We start from the raw sequence: 22,610 nt of genomic DNA, 5'->3' as shown, positions 1-22,610 counted from the left end.
GACAGGAGACTTCGCTGCAAGTCCTACATCAGGAGGAGACCAGCAAGAGTCAGAACATGCGTTTTGGCAAGTTCTGACTCTGATGAGGGCTCTCAACGGGTTTTCTGACCCAGAGATCCCTCCTCGAGAGGGCAAGGACACGGTCTTGGACCGTGTCTTTGGTACTCAGAAACCCTCCAAGACCAGTGCAGCACTGCCCTGGTCTCAGGGGGTTAAGAGTACCAGGGACAAGATCTCTCTACAGCTCTCCGAGATGTCCTCCTCCAACCGTTCCAGTGCCACCAACAAGCTCCTTCCACCTCCTCGCGTACAGCAGAGGAGGTACTTCGAGATCCTTAAGGAGCCTTGTTTAGCTCTTCCCCTTCACCACTCGCTGGAAGAGCTTACCAGGGGAGTCCCTCTTGAGAGACTCTCCAACCGGCAGGTCTCATTCTCGGCAACCAGGAGAAAGTTGCGAAGTGTGCTATGCAAGCCACGTCGTGGCTCGAAATCTGGTTGGGGACCTTGAGGATTTCTCCAAAGAACGTACCAGGAAAGCTATGGAGACCATTCTTCTCTCAGGTACTCGCAAGATCGAGTTTCTGGCCCACCAAGTCTCGATCTTGTGGGCAAATACGATACTGAAACGTCGGGATGCAGTAGCTGAGAGATTTCATCAGAAGGTCCCTAGCACCGAGATCAATAGGCTCAGGCATTCCTCTCTAGAGGGATCCATCTTGTTTGAGCCTAAGGATGTGGAACAGGCCGCTGAGAGGTGGAGTAAGTCTCATCAAGACTCCCTCATTCATAGGGCTTTAACATCTAAGCCCTATAAGCCTCCAGCACCACAGCAGTCCCGTCCAGTCAAGACCGCTAAAACGACGACAGCAGCGAAGACCGTGGTGTCTAAGCCCTTTCCTGTCAAAGGAAGGAAAGACAAAAAGTCCTCCAGGGGAGGCAAGAATCCTAGATGGAGCAGCCGAGGCCGCAAACGCTAGGATAGGCAGTCCCCCTGCTTGTCCATCAGTGGGGGGATGCCTACAAAGTTGCTCAAACAGATGGAAGCAACTCGGGGCCGATTCCTGGACAATCTCTGTGATCAGTCTAGGATATCGCGTCCCCTGTTCATAACATCTCTACCTCCCCTGACAACGAATCCCGTCGGGCAGAAGTCCAGACCCTGTTGAAGAAGGGCGCTCTCCAAGAGGTCCTCAGCGAATCTCCAGGCTTCTTCAGTCGACTCTTTCTTGTAAAGAAGGCGTCTGGAGGCTGGAGACTAGTCATCGACCTCTCAGCTCTGAACAAGTTTGACAAACAAACTCCGTTCAGCATGGAGACGGCGGACACGGTCAGACTAGCAGTAAGACCGCAAGACTTCATGTGCACACTGGACCTAAAGGACGCGTACTTCCAGATCCCAGTTCATCCGTCTTCCAGGAAGTACTTAAGATTCAGCCTAGACAACAAAGAGTACCAGTTCAAGGTGCTGTCCTTCGGTCTCTCCACAGCACCTCAAGTCTTCACCAGAGTGTTCACCCTAATATCATCTTGGGCACACATGATTGGCATCCATCTCCTGCGTTATCTGGACGACTGGTTAATCCTAGCAGACTCGGTGTCATCCCTTCTTCAACACCGAGACAAACTTCCGAGACTTTGCCAAGATCTGGGGATCATGGTAAATCTCGAGAAGTCCTCACTGCTTCCCACTCAAAGACTGGTATACCTAGGCATGGTTATAGACACCAATCTCCACAATGCCTTCCCATCAGACAACAGGATAGCAAGGCTGAGGAAGGTCTCAAGGCCTTTTCTCAGACGAGAAGAACTTCCAGCCCAATCGTGGTTACGTCTCCTCGGTCACCTCTCATCGCTGGCTCGTCTAGTTCCCAACGGCGGTTGCCTTAGGATGAGATCCCTCCAGTGGCGACTCAAGTCCCAGTGGAATCAAGGGTACGATTCCCCGGACATCCAGATCCCCATGAGACCTGTGGAAATGACGGATCTCCAGTGGTGGGTGGCAGACAAGAACCTACGAAAAGGATGGATCTTCTCGTCCTCCCCCCGGATTTGATGCTGTTTTCGGATGCTTCAAAAAAAAAAGGTGGGGCCCCACGTGCTGCACCACACGACCTCAGGCCTCTGGTCAGAGTCAGAAAAGTACCTCCATATAAATCTCCTAGAGATGAAGACTGTCTTTCTGGCCCTTCAACAGTTCCAACAGTACCTGGCAAGTCACTCTGTGGTGGTGATGAGCGACAACACCACAGTAGTGGCCTACATCAACAAACAAGGAGGTACTTTTTTGCAGCAACTATCCCATCCAGCAGTAGAGACACTGAGATGGGCCGAAGTCCTCTCGATACCACTATCGGCACGCTTCATTCCGGGCAAAAGGAATGTGCTCGCCGACAACCTGAGCAGAGCGTCTCAGATGGTGAGTACCGAGTGGTCTTTGGATCATCTAGTAGCCAACAAAGTTCTGACTTTGTGGGGTTCTCCGACTGTGGATCTTTTCGCAACGGCCATGAACTTCAGGCTCCTGCTGTACTGCTCCCCAGTCTCAAACCCCAAGGCTCTCTGGCAAGATGCTTTCCAACAACGGTGGGACAACATCGACGTTTACGCCTTTCCCCGCTCTCTCTGATGAGGAGGGTACTCAACAAGACCAGATCATCGGTCAATCTTTCAATGACCTTTATAGCTCCGCTATGGCATCACGCGGAATGGTTCCCGGACCTTCTGCAACTCCTAACGGAGCTACCAAGAGAACTCCCTCCACAACACAATCTACTCAAACAACCACATGCCAACATCTTCCACAAAGCCGTAGGTTCACTACGACTTCACGCCTGGAGACTATCCAGCATCTCCCCTCTCTGAGAGAGGATTTTCGCAACAAGTTGCTGTCAGGATGTCTGGACACCTGCGAAAATCTTCGGCAGCAGTCTACCAGGCAAAGTGGAAAGTCTTCTGTGGTTGGTGTCGTGGAAGGGGTATCTCTCCACTCGATGCCACTATTCCAACAATAGCGGAGTTCCTCGTGTATTTGCGGGAAGAAATGCGCCTTTCAGTCTCGGCAGTGAAAGGCTATCGCTCAACCTTAAGTCTAGCCTTCAGGCTGAAAGGAATGGACATTTCTTCATCGCTAGAACTTTCTCTACTCATACGTAGTTATGAACTTAACTGCCCTCAGTCGGAAGTGAGACCTCCCCCATGGAACGTGGTTCGAGTTCTCAGGTCTCTTAAGAGACCTCCCTATGAACCATTGCGCCAGGCATCAGATCGCCACCTAACCTGGAAGGCGGTATTCCTGCTAGCTTTGGCCTCGGCCAAGTGAGTCGGCGAACTTCATAGTCTCTCATATGACATCGGTCTATTAAATTTCTTATTCCTGATCTAGATATTAATCTCTGGCACCGTCGTTCAATTAGTTCATTATGCATGTTGCATAAGATTTTTCATAACTCTGACCATCCTTTACATTCAGATCTCCCTGGACAATTCTATCCTGTTCGTAATACTAGGCAGGCAGTTAATTCTAATAGCCAGGCCTTCTCCATCACGAGACTCAATACTACGCAGTACTCTAGAAGTTTTATTCCAGCTGTTACCAAGTTGTGGAATGATCTTCCTAATCGGGTGGTTGAATCAGTAGAACTTCAAAAGTTCAAAGTTGGAGCAAATGCTTTTTTGTTGACCAGGCGGACATGAGTCTTTTTATAGTTTATTTATGACATATTTGTTTTTGATGCTGTTAATAGTTTATATATGACATTTCTGTTTTGACGTTGTTACTGTTTTTAGAATGATTTAATGTTAATTTGTTCTCTTCATTTATTTATTTCCTTATTTCCTTTCCTCACTGGGCTATTTTTCCCTGTTGGAGCCCTTGGGCTTATAGCATCTTGCTTTTCCAACTAGGGTTGTAGCTTGGATAGTAATAATAATAATAATGGGGGAAAGTAACGTTCAGCTTTGTCCCTGAGTTTATTGCTAAGACTCAGAATCCGGGAGTGGCGGATCCTCGATTCGACTCCTTCAGGATTTCTAGTCTCTGTTCTGTAACAGATGACCCAGACCATCTCTTACTATGCCCAGTAAGGAGCTTGAGGTTGTACCTCAAAAGAACAGCTGCAGCCCGTCCTCATGTGCCAGCTCTATTCGTCAGCACAGGAAGGACTAAGAGAAGGGTCACCAAGAATACCATCTCTGCATGGATTCGTAGGGTCATTGACCTGGCCTTGAATCCAGACCCTCCTCCATCACGTCGCCCCTGAGCACATGATGTCAGGGGCATAGCTACGTCCCTGGCTTTCAAAAGAAATTTTTCAGTGACGCAGGTTCTTCAAGCTGGGTAGTGGAAATGTCAAACAACATTCACATCCCACTACCTGCAAGACGTGACTCACAGGAGACTCAATACTTTATCGGTCCTGTGGTGGCTGCACAACAGCTGGTTTAAAACCTCAAGCTCATTATTGGACAAGTAGAAGGTTGAGGGCATTGTTACCCAGTTATAGCCTGCATGTAGGAAGAGGTTTGACTGGCCCGTATTCTTTTCTTCATCATCCCCTCTCTTGGGGAAAGCAGCATCCTGGGTTCTCTGCATAGCTGACATCAAACCACTGCAGGTAAACCATACTCCCTTGTGTTCCTAGTATTAATACTGTTACGTCCACATACCCTGACGAGGTGGTATTGGGAAAGTCCTTGTCTACAAGTTTCCATCTAAAGAACTTCAGAACAACTTTCTAGGACGAGTCATACTTTATCATACCTTCACACACAGCTTGCGTAGGCCACGGACCTTGTGTAGCAAGGTTTTAGCGAGGTGCAGGGAGTCCTTATTTCTTGAGTGCTAACACACTCAAATAAGGAGCCCCCTGGCAAAGCCAAAAGCCAGACTGGCTGGGACGTCCACCCTTCCTAATGGGTGAGTCACCCCTATTAAATAGCGTGGTTTGTATTCCAGTTACGGAACAAATGACAAATTCATAGATAATTTGTATATTTCCTAACTATACAAACCTTAGCTATTTAACCAAACTTGCCCAGCAGTCCTATCCCCCTTGAAGTCCTGCCTCCAAGCAAAGTGAGCTCAAGAACAGGGTGTGAGAGGGGCGGGTAGCAAGCTACCCTCCCCTACCCCTGCTAATTAGCGGTGTGGGTAGTAAACCCTTGTTAAAAATTAATGGCTCGTCATTTCAGCTACGCTGAAAGTAATACCCCTATTAAATAGCTAAGGTTTGTATAGTTAGGAGAAATACAAATTATCTACGAACTTGTCATGTTTGGCATAATTCCAGGACGTGTCCCAACGAACTGATTACAATCTTAGCTAGGGAATAAGAATGTAGATGGTTGGGATTAGCGAAAACATAAGTCCAAACATCATTAAATTTTCAAGCTTGTGCCACCAGCTGATAGGTGAATGGAGCGTTGCCCAACGGGTGTTTATTTTAGTCAGGCAGGAAGCAATGCTTGGGGGAAATTTTACGATCAAGGAACTTGGTCGCGGCTTCAGTAACCGATGCATTATAATGACCTTTACCCTACCTAACATTTCATGATAATTATTACAGCAGTATTAAATGCAACTGTATTGGACGTGTTCCAACCAACTACAAACTTAACCGAGAGGTTAGATTGTATGTGGATGGGACAGCATTAATAGTAAAATCGAACGCTTCAGAACCTGTGACGACACGGGCTCTACCTATCGGGAAATTTTGAAACTAAGAGGGGCTACTCGTGACTTATGTGCAGACGGGCTGAACTTTGAAAATATTGCCGTGATAAAGGTAAATCATAATATTATGCAAAATGATAAAATAATTTCATATTATGGTATATCAGATCATATTAAAGAATATTTTCCCTGTAAAGAGAAACGATTTGACAAGTAATAAGAAAGATATCGCCTGTCCCAACAAAGTACATTTTAACCAAACTTTACTTTTGCACCGCTATTAGTAAACATGGAATGTCCTTACTCATAATCATCTGCCGCACCTCACACCCCTCTCTGCACTTTACACACCTCCTTGCACCCCCTCCCACATCTTCCTGCACTCCCACACTCCTTAATACCCCACTACCATCCACACTCACTTAAACTTATCTAGGACACAGTACTCTTACTTATCGAACGCCAAAGTTATACCTAAGGTTATTTGTTCCTTCAAGAATACAAATGAAATGGCCATTAATGTTCAGCGAGGTAGTTATAACTACCGGGTGATGGCAGAGAAATCAAAAGTGGGCGAAGAGCTCGCTTTTGATTTCAGCCTCGAGCAGTACACACCTTACTGCCTTTCTCATTTTGGCTATTTTAATATTTTGCTTTCTCTTTCCTGATTATATGGATAAGTGTGCAGACATTTTGATATGCCAGGAAAAACATGGATGAGACGAATGCAGTTAATCCTAATCGCCCTCGTGCCTTTTGCGGGGCACGACTGTTAAGTCAACCACAACCCGAACCAAAGGAAGTTAGCCTTCCTTGGACATCAATGGTGCTTAGTAATCGCGAGAAGGTTTTTGCCGCTTCCCAGACTTCTGAGGCGGCCCCTTCTGTGTCTGACACATATACCACACCTGTGAAGGTGCGAAAGGGTGTGGTCTTTGCTTCTACAGGGACCTCTTCCTCCATTGGAGTGACTTTGATTTCCAAGACCTTGACCCCGAAGAAGACTGGCACGTAGGAGAGTGTGCACGCCTCCTCCTCGGCCTCATCTTTGTCAGAATCTTCAGACGCTGCCACTTCTAAGAAGTCCAGGATGACTGATTGACGTGTCGCGTGAGACTCCAGCCAGGAAAGGTGTAAGTACGCGGCTGTTGTTGCTCAGTCTCATACCGGACTGATCGCTTGCATCGTCGTGTCATCTCGCGATCACTGAATTCGCTCCTAGGCACTAGCAAGGCAGTTACCACTTGCAGGCGCTACTAGAAACGGAAACATTGCATAGGCCAGATCTTTAACAAGTTCCTGGTGACCGGCGTGTGCGCAGCGACCGGTGCGGTGGTCACCAACACGCACCACAGGGACTAAAGTACGCAGTACAGTACATCATTAGTTTCGGGGGACATGAGTGCCAACGGTGGATTTGTTTCCGAGGAGAAAGCACATCGTCGATTGGGCCCCTCTTCAAACTCTTCATGGCTGCTAAACTTTTAACAAGGTAAACAATAGTTGTCTGTTGAGCAAACCTCCCTTTGTTTTCGGCCACTGGACAGTACAGACGTAGTATTTGGCTTCCCCATCTGGCTGTTTAAATCTTTTAATTCTCTTCTAGATTGAATAAATGCTGTAGCAGAGAGTCATGAACGAGGGATATTGATGGAAGGAACCAAGGATGTGCATTTTTCTTATGAATGTAATTGTGTGACAATTTCTTGTCCTACCTGCCATTATCCAACAAACTTTTCCTGTCGGTCGGCTAGTTTGTTGCGTTTCTGACCCTCTTGTGTCTGGCCTTACAATGAGGAGGACAACTTGAATCTAAAGTGGTTTTCCTTAGACGTGGCTGGTGCTTCCGTATGAGGAAGAGTTCTGCCGCAGCCTTTCTTCTTTCATTTGGTGTCTTGCGATTCCAGAGGGCGTTAAGGACATATATCCATGTTGTGTAATCTGGTCTCTCTCCCTGTAGGAAACAGACCGTAAGCTTCCTCCTCCTCCCCTGTTTCATCCTCGTTAGCGTCCCTGTTGCAACTTCGGGGGGAAGAGCAAGTAAGTGACGTCTTGGAAGTAGTCCAAGAAGAGTCCATTCTTGAGCGAGGGAATTGTTTGCCCGTAACGGGAAGAAACATCAGCACATGCAGCACTAGGGAACTATCAGGGCGCTTGATATGGGTGTTCTCATACCTTTTACCTATGCCCGTTCTTGTGCCACGAGATAAGGGCTCCCAGTGTTAGATCTCATGTTGGTATGGACGTAGGCAGTCGCTTTCATCCCTGTCCCGCCTCAAACTGTTCCCGAGCCTCTACGGCAGCCCCGTCGCTGAGCTAACGATCAGTGAAAGATGCCATGAAGAAATCTGCCATAAAGGAAGCAGAGTCTTCAGCAAGAACCTCCCTTGACTAACTTCTCCTCGCGAATTATCTCCCCGCATTTGTATGGGAGGGACGGTATGTGCATGAAACGCATCTACTTGGGAGGACTATCTTATTACGTTCTCGCCTTGGTTACATGTCGGAAATGCTTCCTTCCCTAAGAACGCGTTTCGGTATGCTGCTGTGCAGGTATTCACACATCCGGTACCTCACCTCAGTCTAGAATGATGTTGAGCACGTACACCCTTGTGCAGATTGACTGGGTCTGCTCTTGTCCCCGTCCTTATTCAGAATTCTAGAGATGACAACCCAGCTTCATGATCACCACACACACGATTCCCTGACCAGTTCTTTGACTTTATCGGGGGAATGCGTGCCAAACATAATCCCACAGAGGGAAGATTGTCGGCATGCATAACTCCATGTCTCGTATCGGGTTCAGTACCTGCAGACGCTGATGTCTCTGGTATAAAATTGTTGTTGAGAGCGTACCGAGTATGTACCTACTGTACTCTGGTGGACGGTCCTTGACGTTCTCATCTAGTATACAAAGTGAGGTAGTACTTACCGGGAACGCATTTTCATCCGCACTCATCGGAACTATGCCATCGGACACCGCGTTCGTTTTTCGGGGAGGTTCAAGTCATTGAACTTTTAGTATGTGTTTCATTTCAGCCTCTCCAGTGCTTGATACCGGTGGAAGGGAAACCTGTTATTGTTCTCATTGCTAAGACATCTCTTTACGAGTGCTGATGTTTCCCTGTACTTTTTCCCTTTACAGAAACATTCCGATTCGGTTCCCTCCTGCTTCTCATGGAATTGGCCGCACACAGATATCGGGAACCATACGATCTGAAATGGCGAGCTGGAAACACACGATCGGTACGTACTCTCGTTCTTCAAATGGTCGTTACTTTCAAGTCACCAGGGAACTTGTAAACTTGTCACCTGTGCCTTGCCAGTGCTACCAGCCCAGTCCTGCTGCATAGATTAGAAAGAAAATGTCACCGAAGCAAAGAACAACGGATTGTACCAATTCCCATGAGACTTCGACCAATTCCTCTTTGTTCCGACACAGGAAGAATACTTCTCTCACTCGGTGAACCTGAAAGATATGTAGATCCAGATAACCATCTTTCGGTTCATCAGCATTATCTCCGTCCTCTAGGCTTTGATATTCGGTTCCGAACTGGAGTTTTAGACTGCCTGGAGTTTTCATGCTCACCTTTCTGGTGCCTTCTTGGACTCCTTTCGTTGTTAGAGAAGCTTGTGATCCACAGGCGCATCCGTCAGAGTTCACTACGGTAAGTGTTAAAAGCCTTGCTGGTCAGCAGAACAAGAATTGAGGAACAATCTGGAATGGTGGCTGGCACTCACCCGAAGGACCAGACCACCTCGTGATTTTGGACCAAAGAAGAAAAGTGTCTGCACAGTAATGCGAGCGGCGTTTTTGGCTTTGAAAACTTTCCATCAGATGGAGAAGTCACTCGGCAGTGGCCCACGTCAACAGGCAAAGGGAAATGTCTCGCTGTCCCTCTACGAGTTGGCTGGGCAGACACACACTTGGGCATTCGAGATTACAGTAGAGCTATCAGGGTAGGGGAATGTACTAGCAGACTGCCTGGGCCATTTGGTAAGAGGGGACTGGTGTTTTCTACCCTGCATGGCAGAAAGACTTCTTGCCATTTGGCAGTGATGGAGGACCCCATTTAACCTATCTGCCTGATACGTTAGGTCATAAACAGAGTGTTGAGGATCCTGAATATCAAGATGACTCTGGTTTCTGCAAAGAAGTGACCCGCCAAATGGTGTCCGTATATGCTGATGCTCCTAGATGGGTTACCCAGAGAATTGCCCATCTTCTGCTATTAGTGTCGAAGACGGGATACTTCTCCAGTCGGAGCCTCTCGGCAATTGATAGCAGATTTCTTAGTCTTCTGTAGACTGAAGGACTTGGACCTCCTCTTCGTGGGGGTCGTCATTGCTCATGAAGAGTTTCAAGCAGTCTTGCCCTCCTAGAGAACTCAGACCGCCGGAGTGGGAAGTCACGAGTTTACTTCTCGTCCAAACAGTTTTTGGCACCACAGCAAAGCCCAGCTTCAGCCTGGAGCCAGCAGAGTTGGAGAAGTGCGAGGCTTGGTACTTTTTTATGAGTGTACAGTAGTAAACTTGGAGAGGCTGCTGTGTCTTCTGTAACAGTTCGATCCAATGTCATTTATTGGTGCTTTGGATCAAAGACCTCATTGCAACTGCCAAGCATGACCTTGGACAGTAAAATCTCAGATCTCCGGTCCTGAGATTTCTCTGCAGTCTAGCTGATCGATTAAGATATTGCCTCCCGCTCTCTCGACAGAGAAGATTCCACGTACATTTTTCCGTTGATCCCTGCATTTCTTTTTTGATGGCGGCATACTACGGGCAGAATGCAGTCTTTTAAGCCCTTGAGTACTGTATATCGCCATGGCCAGCCTCGAGGCTGTTTCCTGGATTGACCAGTCATCCGGTGCAGTCTTGTACTTTGCCGCGAATGCGGTAACCTTCTCTGCATGTCATTCAGCTAGTCGATAAGCCAACTGGATCTTGAAGAGGAAAGATGCGTTTTTTCACGATTCTCCAGACAAGCTGGACGTGCATCTCTCCTTCCTCAGAGGGACATACTGCAGAAGCAATGATGGAGAAGGGGAGGAAGGCTTGCCATGACTCTCTCTTCTATTGTTCTATTACCATCGAGGATTCAGGCCCTTCGAAGGCGGCTGAGCTCACTTGAGAGAGCTCTAGCAGCCTCTTCCTCTAAGAAGGCTGCTGTCAGGGCTCCACCCTTTTGTACCCAGCAGTAGAGGAGCAGTAGAGATACGAAGCAGTGGATTGTAGAAGTCCGTCGAGACAGAGACCGTCTACCCTCTAAAGATCTTCATCCTCCCTTTGCTTTCACTCTGATGGTGTTCCATTGTAAACGCTGTCGTCGGAGAAGAACGTGCTAGAGGTAATTCTAGACGGTTCTCCGGGGTTCTACTATCGGTTCATCTCGTTGGAGAAGTCAAACCTTAGTCTGAAGACCAGTCGTTGACCTCTTTCCCAGCTTTCCCTCTTGTGTTTTGATAAAATATTTGATTTATTTTTTTAAACAGTTGTAAAATAAAGAGGTCAAGCAAATTAAAATTTATTCAACCAAAACTTCACACTCTCGAAATCTTAATGTTGAAAAAATATTAATGTACCGTGCTAAGCGGTAGTACCATACTAGGCGGTATATCTTCGCAATCCATGTTTGCCAACGGTTATATAAGCGGATGGGGATTTTGGTGGAGTAACGAGAACTTTGGGTGTGGAGGAAATGCCCCCCTAAATCTCAATGAAGTCACTGGCAGCAAGGTGACGGATGGAGTTTAAGGTGATAGACAATATGTCTTCGGCTTTTACTCCTGATGTCTGGCGGATGATCTTACTGGAATTAGTATGGACCGGCAGGGGTCACTTGCCTTAGTTAGATAGGCACTGCTCATCACAAGGAACTGGCTATCCTTTTGATGAATCTAGCCAATGAATCCTAGAGGCCCTTTGCGTCAATAGCCGTAGGATGAGATGATGAGCTGAATATAGTTTGAATTATGAATTACGTTAATAAATTACAGATTACAATAGGTGTTGGAGTACTGTAATTCAATATTGATTCGTCATTCATAATTTTTTTTTTGGCAATGATTCCAAATCATATTTGTTGTGTTATTTCATGATATAACTAATAGGAAAGTTATTAGCTGTAATAATGGATTTTCCAGTAGTTTATACATTTGGTTCAGATTGAAAAACCCCACTCGTATACAATTCACGAGTCCAATGACATTTTAGTGTCTTAAGATGGCACATCAACAATTGAATGCAACAGTTCAGCATTTAGGAGCAAGTATTTTTAGGGAAGACTTGTGTTCAGTGGCTACTTTCCTCTTGGTAAGGGTAGAAGGGACTCTTTAGCTATGGTAAGCAGCTCTTCTTGGAGAAGGACACTCCAAAATCAAACCGTTGTTCTCTAGTCTTGGGTAGTGCTATAGCCTCTATACCATGGCTTTCCACTGTCTTGGGTTAGAGTTCTCTTGCTTGAGGGTGCACTCGGGCGCACTATTGTGTCTTGTTTCTCTTCTTCTTGTTTTGTTAGAGTTTTCATAGTTTATATAGGAAATATTTAAATGTTACTGTTCTTAAAGAATTTTAGTTTTCCTTGTTTCCTTTCCTCACTGGGCTATTATTATTATTATTATTATTATTATTATTACTTGCTAAGCTACAATCCTAGTTGGAAAGGCAGGATACTATAAGCCCAGGGGCCTCAACAGGGAAAATAACCCAGTGAGGAAAGGCAACAAGGAAAAATAAAATATTTTAAGAGCAGTAATATTAAAATAGATATTTCCTATATAAACTATCAAAACTTTAATAAAACAAGAGGAAGAGATACTAGAGAGAATATTGTGCCTACCCTCAAGCAAGAGAACTCGAACCCAAGAGAGTGGGAGACCATGGTATAGAGGCTATGGCACTACCCTAGTCTAGAGAACAATGATTTGATTTTGGAGTGTCCTTCTCCTAGAAGAGCTGCTTACCATAGCTAAAGAGTCTCTTCTACCCTTATCAAGAGGAAATGGGATATATTTTTAATAATGCATATTTCTCTAACAAAAACAATTAGCTTTGTTCAGCCTCATAGCAATCAACTATCATCTCCCTCTTCACGTTTCATAGTCCTCAGCCATGTAGGTCTGGGTCTTCCAACTCTTCTAGCTCCTCGTGGAGCCCAGCTGAACGTTTAGTGAACTAATCTCTCTTTGGGGAGTGGGAAGGGCATGCCCAAACCATCTCCATCTACCCCTCATCATGATTTCATCCGCATGTGGCACTCGAGTCATCTCTCTTATAGTTTCATCTTCATGTACCCCTTACCATTCAGTTATACAAGATGCAATATCGTTTTAATTCTTTTAATGGTTTGGAACATCTTGAGTCCATGTTCCCGCTGTCATTTCATAGTTAATAAGCATATATATATATATATATATATATATATATATATATATATATATATATATATATATATATATATATATATATATATATATATATATATATATATATATATATATCAGAATTATACGATCGAGTCTGTGCTGAGCTGACATAGCTGTCCCAGAGCCGATCAGTGTTGCCAGTTGGGTTAGTGTAAAAATCCCCAAAACTCATGATAAAATATCCCTAAAAACAACGCAAAAAACCCCATTTCCATAAATATATATTTTCTTCTTATCATGTAGGCTTTACTCTTATAGAAATTACTTATCATAATCTATACAGAGTGTAAGTAAAATGATTGCAACAGTATAAAGATTTACTAATCTTCGTTTCTTCAAAGAAATTCGTACAGAATATTCCCCCATCAGACTCCACAAATCCCCAAATCTAGGGATAGATCCTCATATATGGCAACACTGGGCCCTGACTCCTACGCTACCATCACGATGATAATATGACTTCACGAATGTTACTGCAATGGAAAATGTTTTTTTTAATGTATTTAAAACGTTTTAATGGTTGAATGTTATTATTTAGAAGAATTCAAACGTAAATTATTCCTTTTTTATCTAAACATACCAAATGAGTTACGTGGAAAAAAAAGATATTTATAGGGAAATTTGTTAGCACACAAAAAAAAAGGACTTTTTTTTTTTTTTCAAATTGTAGGTCAGAAAAATCTAACTACGGAAATTATCCTAATTTATTTGAAAGAATTAAAAAAGAATAGACAAAATAAAAGAAACAGGTTTGAAATGATAATTCTTTGTAAGGAAATTTAAGGGCAAAAGTTTTTATAGTTTATATATGAATTTATTTAATTGTTAATTACTTCTCTTGTCTTGTTTATTTCCTTATTTCCTTTCCTCACTGGGCTATTTTTCCCTGTTGGAGCCCTTAGCCTTATAGCAACCTGCTTTTCCAACTAGGGTTGTAGCTTATCAAGTGATAATAATAATAATAATAATAATAATAATAATAATAATGATATATATATATATATATATATATATATATATATATATATATATATATATATATATATATATATATATATATACATACACACATACATACATACATACATACATACATACATATCATTCATACACACACACACACACACATATATATATATATATATATATATATATATATATATATAGGTCAGTATTTATTTACATTATAACATAGCTCCAGGAAATACACAATGATTGCCAAGAACAATGTAATTTCTAGACTGCATTGAAATGTTGAATGTTGTAAGGCTTAGAGTTCCACATTACATTACTTCTTTTTACATGTTAGTTCTCTCCCATACACGACACAAGCTATAAATTCATGTTTTTATAGGTTAACCAATCTTGTTTCTCGTGTGTAATACACAGAGACCCTGTTGGAGAGTCACTTGTACATTGACACACCATCACAGATAAGATGATAAGGTAAACTCACTGGAGTTGTTTATCTTTGCATTCGTTAGGTCAACATTACAGAGAGAGAGAGAGAGAGAGAGAGAGAGAGAGAGAGAGAGAGAGAGAGAGACTCCTTTCTAGCTTGTGTTTACGAAAGATTTTCCAGTTGGGAAGAAATACATTACCAAAGTGATTAAGATATTTATAATTTTAGTCAAGTTGTTTGAGAGAGAGAGAGAGAGAGAGAGAGAGAGAGAGAGAGAGAGAGAGAGAGAGAGAGAGAGAGAGAGAGAGAGAGAGAGTTGTCTGCAAGAATGGTATAACAAATAAGAACAAATATACCAAATAGTTATAAATTAGAATCATTATAATGATAGAATTTTGTATGAATGATATTTTGAATTTACCAACAAAGGATAGGTAAGATGGATTATTATTATTATTATCATTATTATTATTATTATTATTATTATTATTATTATTATTATTATTATTACTAGTTAAGTTACAACCCCAGTTGGAAAAGCAAGATGCTATAAGCCCAAGGGCTCCAATAGGGAAAAATAGCCTAGTGAGGAAAGGAAATAAGGAAATAGATAAATGATGAGAATAAATTAACAATATATCATTCTAAAAACAGTAACAGCGTCAAAACAGATATGTCCTATATAAACTATTAACAACGTCAAACACAGATATGTCATATATAAACTATAAAAAGACTCATGTCAGCCTGGTCAACATAAAAACATTTGCTCCAACTTTGAACTTTTGAAGTTCTACTGATTGAACTACCCGGTTAGGAAGATCATTCCACAACTTGGTAACAGCTGGAATAAAACTTCTAGAATACTGTGGAGTATTGAGAGTTAGGGGGTCCTTTGACTGGCCAGACATTACTACATTGGATCCTTCTCTCTGGTTACGGTTCTTTCCCCTTACCTACACATACACCGAATAGTCTGGTCTATTCTTTACAAATTCTCCTCTGTCTTCATACACCTGACAACACTGAGATTACAAAAGAATTCTTCTTCACTCAAAGGGTTAACTACTGCACTGTAATTGTTCAGTGGCTACTTTCCTCTTGGTAAGGGTAGAAGAGACTCTTTAGCTATGGTAAGCAGCTCTTCTAGTAGGACACTCCAAATCAAACCATTGTTCCATTGTCTTGGGTAATGCCATAGCCTCTGTACCATATACCACGGTCTTCCAATGTCTTTGTTTAGAATTCTCTTGCTTGAGGGTACACTCTGGCAAACTATTCCATCTGTTTCATTATTTATTTTCCTCCCTGGGCTATTTTCCCTGTTGGAGTCCCTTGGCTTATAGCATCCTGCTGAATTACAAGTAATTAATGTCTGGACCAACCAGGTCCTGACATGGGTGAAGAGGGGTCCTGGGTGTGAGATGATGCTGAATGACGCACCGTGTGTAGAGGGTTTAAAGAACTACTGATGAATGTGGCCATGATCATTCTTTAGGATAAATTAGTCATGTTGAGTGGCGTTGCCAAACGTATTACTACTCGGTCTCTCCCCGGCTTTTTGGTAGGGGCGAGAGGGAGTAGTCATGCTCTGGTGAGAGGGGGGTATCTCGAAAGGAACACTCGGAAGCCCCAATCTCCCACAAAATGTAGAAACTGCCGTGTTGTAGTTAGAAAAGGTGGATGGGGTGGGAATATATATATATATATATATATATGCCCTTTGTGAGTGGGCCAACCATACTAGATAGGTTTGCCGTGAGCGATCAGACAAAAGTCTCCCACCGCCACCACCAATTCGCAGTGCCCAACTGCGCTATGAAAACTGGCCAAACCCCAGACGCGAATGAAGACATACCTGAGGCCTTTGTCCAGCAGTGGAGTGGAAACTGCTATCTCTGTTCTTGTTCTTGTTCTTGTAGTGTAGAGACCCCATGTAATCTTCACCAGCTCTCCCCATCCCTATGTCTATTCCTGTCCTGCTTAAATGTCTTCTTCTGCCAAGAAAGAGAGAGAGAGACTTCCCCCCCACTATACTAGCCAAGTTACAGTCTAGTCTGACCTGTAGCTTTGTTCGTGTGAGTTAGAACTGAATTAATTTCTATTTTCCCGTCTACAGAACTATTAAACTGTAGGTTTCATTTCTGCATGGCCCAGGTGAGAGAATAGTACTCTTCTTGTGTTGATTCAAAGAACTTTTGTTTCATTTCTATATTTTGAGGTTATCGTCCTGTGTTTAATAGTAATGATGATAGTATCTCTCTCTCTCTCTCTCTCTCTCTCTCTCTCTCTCTCTCCATAATGTTATCAAAACCCCATTATGTTTCAGTTTGACTTATCTTAGACGACCTTCACTCTCTCTCTCTCTCTCTCTCTCTCTCTCTCTCTCTTCTCTCTGACCTCACTTATCACCGTGACTTGCTTAAGACTCAAGTACAAAAGGCCTTGTTAGGCAGATATTTTTCCCCATATGCCCTTGGTCGGTCTCACGGTACAAGATGATTAACTCTCATTTTGCACTGAACAACAGACTCAAATTGGCGAGAGAGGTAAAGTGGACGTTTGACTTGAGAGGGAACTGTGTCATTTTGTTTTGAGAGGGAACTGTCAATTTGACTTAAGAGGGAAATGTGTCAGTTTCACTTGAGTGGGAACTGTGTCATTTTGACTTGGGAGGGTACTGTCGTTTTCACTTAAAATGGAACAGTGTCGTTTTGGCTTGAGAGGGAACTGCCCTTTTGGCTTGCGAGGGTACTGTCGTTTTGGCTTGAGAGTGAACTGTCATTTTGTGTTAAGAGGGAACTGTCATTTTGTTTTGAGAGGGAACTGTTGTTTTGACTTGAGAGGGAACTGTCATTTTGACTTGAGAGGGAACTGTGTAATTTTGACTTGAGAATGAACTGTCCTTTTGTTTTGAGAGGGAACTTTCATTTTGACTTGAGAGGGAACTGTTATTTTGACTTGAGAGGGGAATCTGTCAGTTTGACTTGAGTGGGAACTGTGTCATTTTGACTTGAGAGTGAACTGTCATTTGGTTTAAGAGGGAACTGTCATTTTGACTTGAGAGGGAACTTTCATTTTGTGTTAAGAGGGAACTGTCATTTTGACTTGAGAGGGAACTGTGTCAATTTGACTTGAGAGGGAACTGTCATTTTGTTTTAAGAGGGAACTGTCATTTTGACTTGAGAGGGAACTGTCATTTTGTGTTAAGAGGGAACTGTCATTTTGAATTGAGAGGGAACTGTGTCAATTTGACTTGAGAGGGAACTGTGTCATTTTGACTTGAGAGGGAACTGTGTCAATTTGACTTGAGAGGGAACTGTGTCATTTTGACTTGAGAGGGAACTGCGTCATTTTGACTTGAGAGGGAAATGTGTCATTTTGACTTGAGAGTGAACTGTCATTTTGTTTTAAGAGGGAACTGTCCTTTTGACTTGAGAGGGAACTGTCATTTTGTGTTAAGAGGGAACTGTCATTTTGACTTGAGAGGGAACTGTGTCAATTTGACTTGAGAGGGAACTGTCATTTTGTTTTAAGAGGGAACTGTCATTTTGACTTGAGAGGGAACTGTCATTTTGTGTTAAGAGGGAACTGTCATTTTGACTTGAGAGGGAACTGTCATTTTGTTTTAAGAGGGAACTGTCATTTTGACTTGAGAGGGAACTGTCATTTTTTGTTAAGAGGGAACTGTCATTTTGACTTGAGAGTGAACTGTCATTTTGTTTTAAGAGGGAACTGTCATTTTGACTTGAGAGGGAACTGTCATTTTGTTTTAAGAGGGAACTGTCATTTTGACGAGAGTGAACTGTCATTTTGTTTTAAGAGGGAACTGTCATTTTGTGTTAAGAGGGAACTGTCATTTTGACTTGAGAGTGAACTGTCATTTTGTGTTAAGAGGGAACTGTCATTTTGACTTGAGAGGGAACTGTCATTTTGTTTTAAGAGGGAACTGTCATTTTGACTTTAGAGGGAACTGTCATTTTGTGTTAAGAGGGAACTGTCATTTTGGCTTGAGAGTGAACTGTCATTTTGTTTTAAGAGGGAACTGTCATTTTGTGTTAAGAGGGGACTGTCATTTTGACTTGAGAGTGAACTGTCATTTTGTTTTAAGAGGGAACTGTCATTTTGACTTGAGAGTGAACTGTCATTTTGTTTTAAGAGGGAACTGTCATTTTGACTTGAGATGGAACTGTCATTTTGTGTTAAGAGGGAACTGTCATTTTGACTTGAGAGGGAGCTGTCATTTTGACTTGAGAGGGAACTGTCATTTTGTGTTAAGAGGGAACTGTCATTTTGACTTGAGAGTGAACTGTCATTTTGTTTTAAGAGGGAACTGTCATTTTGTGTTAAGAGGGAACTGTCATTTTGACTTGAGAGTGAACTGTCATTTTGTTTTAAGAGGGAACTGTCATTTTGACTTGAGAGTGAACTGTCATTTTGTTTTAAGAGGGAACTGTCATTTTGACTTGAGAGGGAACTGTCATTTTGTGTTAAGAGGGAACTGTCATTTTGACGAGAGTGAACTGTCATTTTGTTTTTAGAGGGAACTGTCATTTTGACTTGAGAGTGAACTGTCATTTTGTTTTTAGAGGGAACTGTCATTTTGACTTGAGAGTGAACTGTCATTTTGTTTTTAGAGGGAACTGTCATTTTGACTTGAGAGTGAACTGTCATTTTGTTTTAAGAGGGAACTGTCATTTTCACTTGAGAGGGAACTGTCATTTTGTGTTAAGAGGGAACTGTCATTTTGACTTGAGAGTGAACTGTCATTTTGTTTTAAGAGGGAACTGTCATTTTGTTTTAAGAGGGAACTGTCATTTTGTGTTAAGAGTGAACTATCCTTTTGTTTTGAGAGGGAACTGTCATTTTGACTTGAGATGGAACTGTCATTTTGGCTTGAGTGGGAACTGTCATTTTGACATGAGAATGAACTGCCCTTTTTTTTGTTTTAAGAGGGAACTGTCATTTTGACTTGAGAGTGAACTGTCATTTTGTTTTAAGAGGGAACTGTCACTTTGACTTGAGAGGGAACTGTCATTTTGTGTTAAGAGGGAACTGTCATTTTGACTTGAGAGTGAACTGTCATTTTGTTTTAAGAGGGAACTGTCATTTTGACTTGAGAGGGAACTGTCCTTTTGTGTTAAGAGGAAACTGTCATTTTGACTTGAGAGTGAGCTGTCATTTTATTTTAAGAGGGAACTGTCATTTTGTGTTAAGAGGGAACTGTCATTTTGTATTAAGAGGGAACTGTCATTTTGACTTGAGAGTGAACTGTCATTTTGTTTTAAGAGGGAACTGTCATTTTGACTTGAGAGTGAACTGTCATTTTGTTTTAAGAGGGAACTGTCATTTTGACTTGAGAGAGAACTGTCATTTTGTTTTAAGAGGGAACTGTCATTTTGACTTGAGAGGGAACTGTCATTTTGTGTTAAGAGGGAACTGTCATTTTGTGTTAAGAGGGAACTTCATTTTGACTTGAGAGTGAACTGTCATTTTGTTTTAAAAGGGAACTGTCATTTTGACTTGAGAGGGAACTGTCATTTTGTTTTAAGAGGGAACTGTCATTTTGACTTGAGAGTGAAGTGTCATTTTGTTTTAAGAGGGAACTGTCATTTTGTGTTAGGAGGGAACTGTCATTTTGACTTGAGAGTGAACTGTCATTTTGTTTTAAGAAGGAACTGTCATTTTGTGTTAAGAGGAAACTGTCATTTTGACTTGAGATGGAACTGTCATTTTGGCTTGAGTGGGAACTGTCATTTTGACATGAGAATGAACTGCCCTTTTTTTTTGTTTTAAGAGGGAACTGTCATTTTGACTTGAGAGTGAATTGTCATTTTGTTTTAAGAGGGAACTGTCATTTTGACTTGAGAGGGAACTGTCATTTTGTGTTAAGAGGGAACTGTCATTTTGACTTGAGAGTGAACTGTCATTTTGTTTTAAGAGGGAACTGTCATTTCGACTTGAGAGGGAACTGTCCTTTTGTGTTAAGAGGAAACTGTCATTTTGACTTGTGAGCTGTCATTTTATTTTAAGAGGGAACTGTCATTTTGTGTTAAGAGGGAACTGTCATTTTGTATTAAGAGGGAACTGTCATTTTGACTTGGGAGTGAACTGTCATTTTGTTTTAAGAGGGAACTGTCATTTTGACTTGAGAGTGAACTGTCATTTTGTTTTAAGTGGGAATTGCCATTTTGACTTGAGAGTGAACTGTCATTTTGTTTTAAGAGGGAACTGTCATTTTGTTTTAAGAGGGAACTGTCATTTTGACTTGAGAGTGAACTGTCATTTTGTTTTAAGAGGGAACTGTCATTTTGTTTTAAGAGGGAACTGTCATTTTGACTTGAGAGTGAACTGTCATTTTGTTTTAAGTGGGAATTGCCATTTTGACTTGAGAGTGAACTGTCATTTTGTTTTAAGAGGGAACTGTCATTTTGTTTTAAGAGGGAACTGTCATTTTGACTTGAGAGTGAACTGTCATTTTGTTTTAAGAGGGAACTGTCATTTTGTTTTAAGAGGGAACTGTCATTTTGACTTGAGAGTGAACTGTCATTTTGTTTTAAGAAGGAACTGTCATTTTGACTTGAGAGGGAGCTGTCATTTTGACTTGAGAGGGAACTGTGTTATTTTGACTTGAGAGGGAACTGTCATTTTGTTTTAAGAGGGAACTGTCATTTTGACTTTAGAGGGAACTGTCATTTTGTTTTAAGAGGGAACTGTCATTTTGACTTGAGAGTGAATTGTCATTTTGTTTTAAGAGGGAACTGTCATTTTGACTTGAGAGGGAACTGTCATTTTGTTTTAAGAGGGAACTGTCATTTTGACTTGAGAGGGAACTGTCATTTTGACTTGAGAGTGAACTGTCATTTTGTTTTAAGAGGGAACTGTCATTTTGACTTGAGAGTGAACTGTCATTTTGTTTTAAGTGGGAATTGCCATTTTGACTTGAGAGTGAACTGTCATTTTGTTTTAAGAGGGAACTGTCATTTTGTTTTAAGAGGGAACTGTCATTTTGACTTGAGAGTGAAATGTCATTTTGTTTTAAGAGGGAACTGTCATTTTGTGTTAGGAGGGAACTGTCATTTTGACTTGAGAGTGAACTGTCATTTTGTTTTAAGAGGGAACTGTCATTTTGACTTGAGAGGGAATTGTCATTTTGTGTTAAGGAGGAACCGTTATTTTGACTTGAGAGTGAACTGTCATTTTGTTTTAAGAAGGAACTGTCATTTTGTGTTAAGAGGAAACTGTCATTTTGACTTGAGAGTGAACTGTCATTTTGTATTGAGAGGGAACTGTCATTTTGTATAGAGAGTGAACTGTCATTTTGACTTGAGAGTGAACTGACATTTTGTTTTAAGAGGGAACTGTCATTTTGACTTGAGAGGGAACTGTCATTTTGACTTGAGTGAACTGTCATTTTGTGTTAAGAGGGAACTGTCATTTTGTGTTAAGAGGGAACTGTCATTGTGTGTTAAGAGGGAACTGTCATTTTGACTTGAGAGGGAACTCTCATTTTGTGTTAAGAGGGAACAGTCATTTTGACTTGAGAGTGAACTGTCATTTTGTTTTAAGAGGGAACTGTCATTTTGACTTGAGAGGGAAATGTGTCAATTTGATTTGAGAGGTAACTGTCATTTTGGGCTTGATAAAAAAGTTTTTTTTTAATTGTAATTGATTTTTAAAATTTTGACTGGCTTAAGAATATATGTTTTAAATTTTGATTTGCCTAAAAGGACGTGTTTTAAATTTTAACTGGCTTAAGAGGGAATTAATGTAAGCATTGTAAGTGGCTACACAAGATTGCAGCAATTCTATAAAAGTATGTCAATTGTACTTTGTTTAATGGGTTTTAATTTGGCAATGATTTTTTTCTATATATATATATATATATATACGTATGTATATATTTGTATGTATATGTATATTTATACACACACATATATGTATATATATATATATATATATGAGTGTGTGTGTGTGTATATACAAATATGTATACATTATATTTATATATATATATATATATATATATATAAACCAAACAATACTATGTTTGCAGTTAATTATAATAACCAGGCCTTCTCCATCAATTTCTAAAAGTTTGATTTCCGCTGTA

The 22,610-nt window shown here is 41.7% G+C and overlaps 1 protein-coding gene across 3 annotated transcripts in view; it reads left to right on the top strand.

Moving 5' to 3' along the window:
* Positions 1 to 22,610, top strand: part of Papss (PAPS synthetase) — a 60,244-nt gene that overhangs the window by 5,583 nt on the left and 32,051 nt on the right. The window contains exon 1 of one of the 3 annotated variants that reach the window (XM_068366292.1): positions 16,981 to 17,046. The exons of the other annotated variants lie outside the window; for them this stretch is intronic. Coding sequence (XP_068222393.1) covers positions 16,996 to 17,046 — 51 coding nt within the window. The 5' untranslated portion in view covers positions 16,981 to 16,995. Of the gene's footprint in view, positions 1 to 16,980; positions 17,047 to 22,610 lie in introns of those variants that run through there. 3 annotated transcript variants of the gene reach the window in all.

The sequence above is a fragment of the Palaemon carinicauda genome, chromosome 43 (genome assembly GCF_036898095.1).
Source record: "Palaemon carinicauda isolate YSFRI2023 chromosome 43, ASM3689809v2, whole genome shotgun sequence".
Classification (NCBI taxonomy): domain Eukaryota; kingdom Metazoa; phylum Arthropoda; class Malacostraca; order Decapoda; family Palaemonidae; genus Palaemon; species Palaemon carinicauda.
This window is presented reverse-complemented; position numbering and strand designations above follow the sequence as displayed.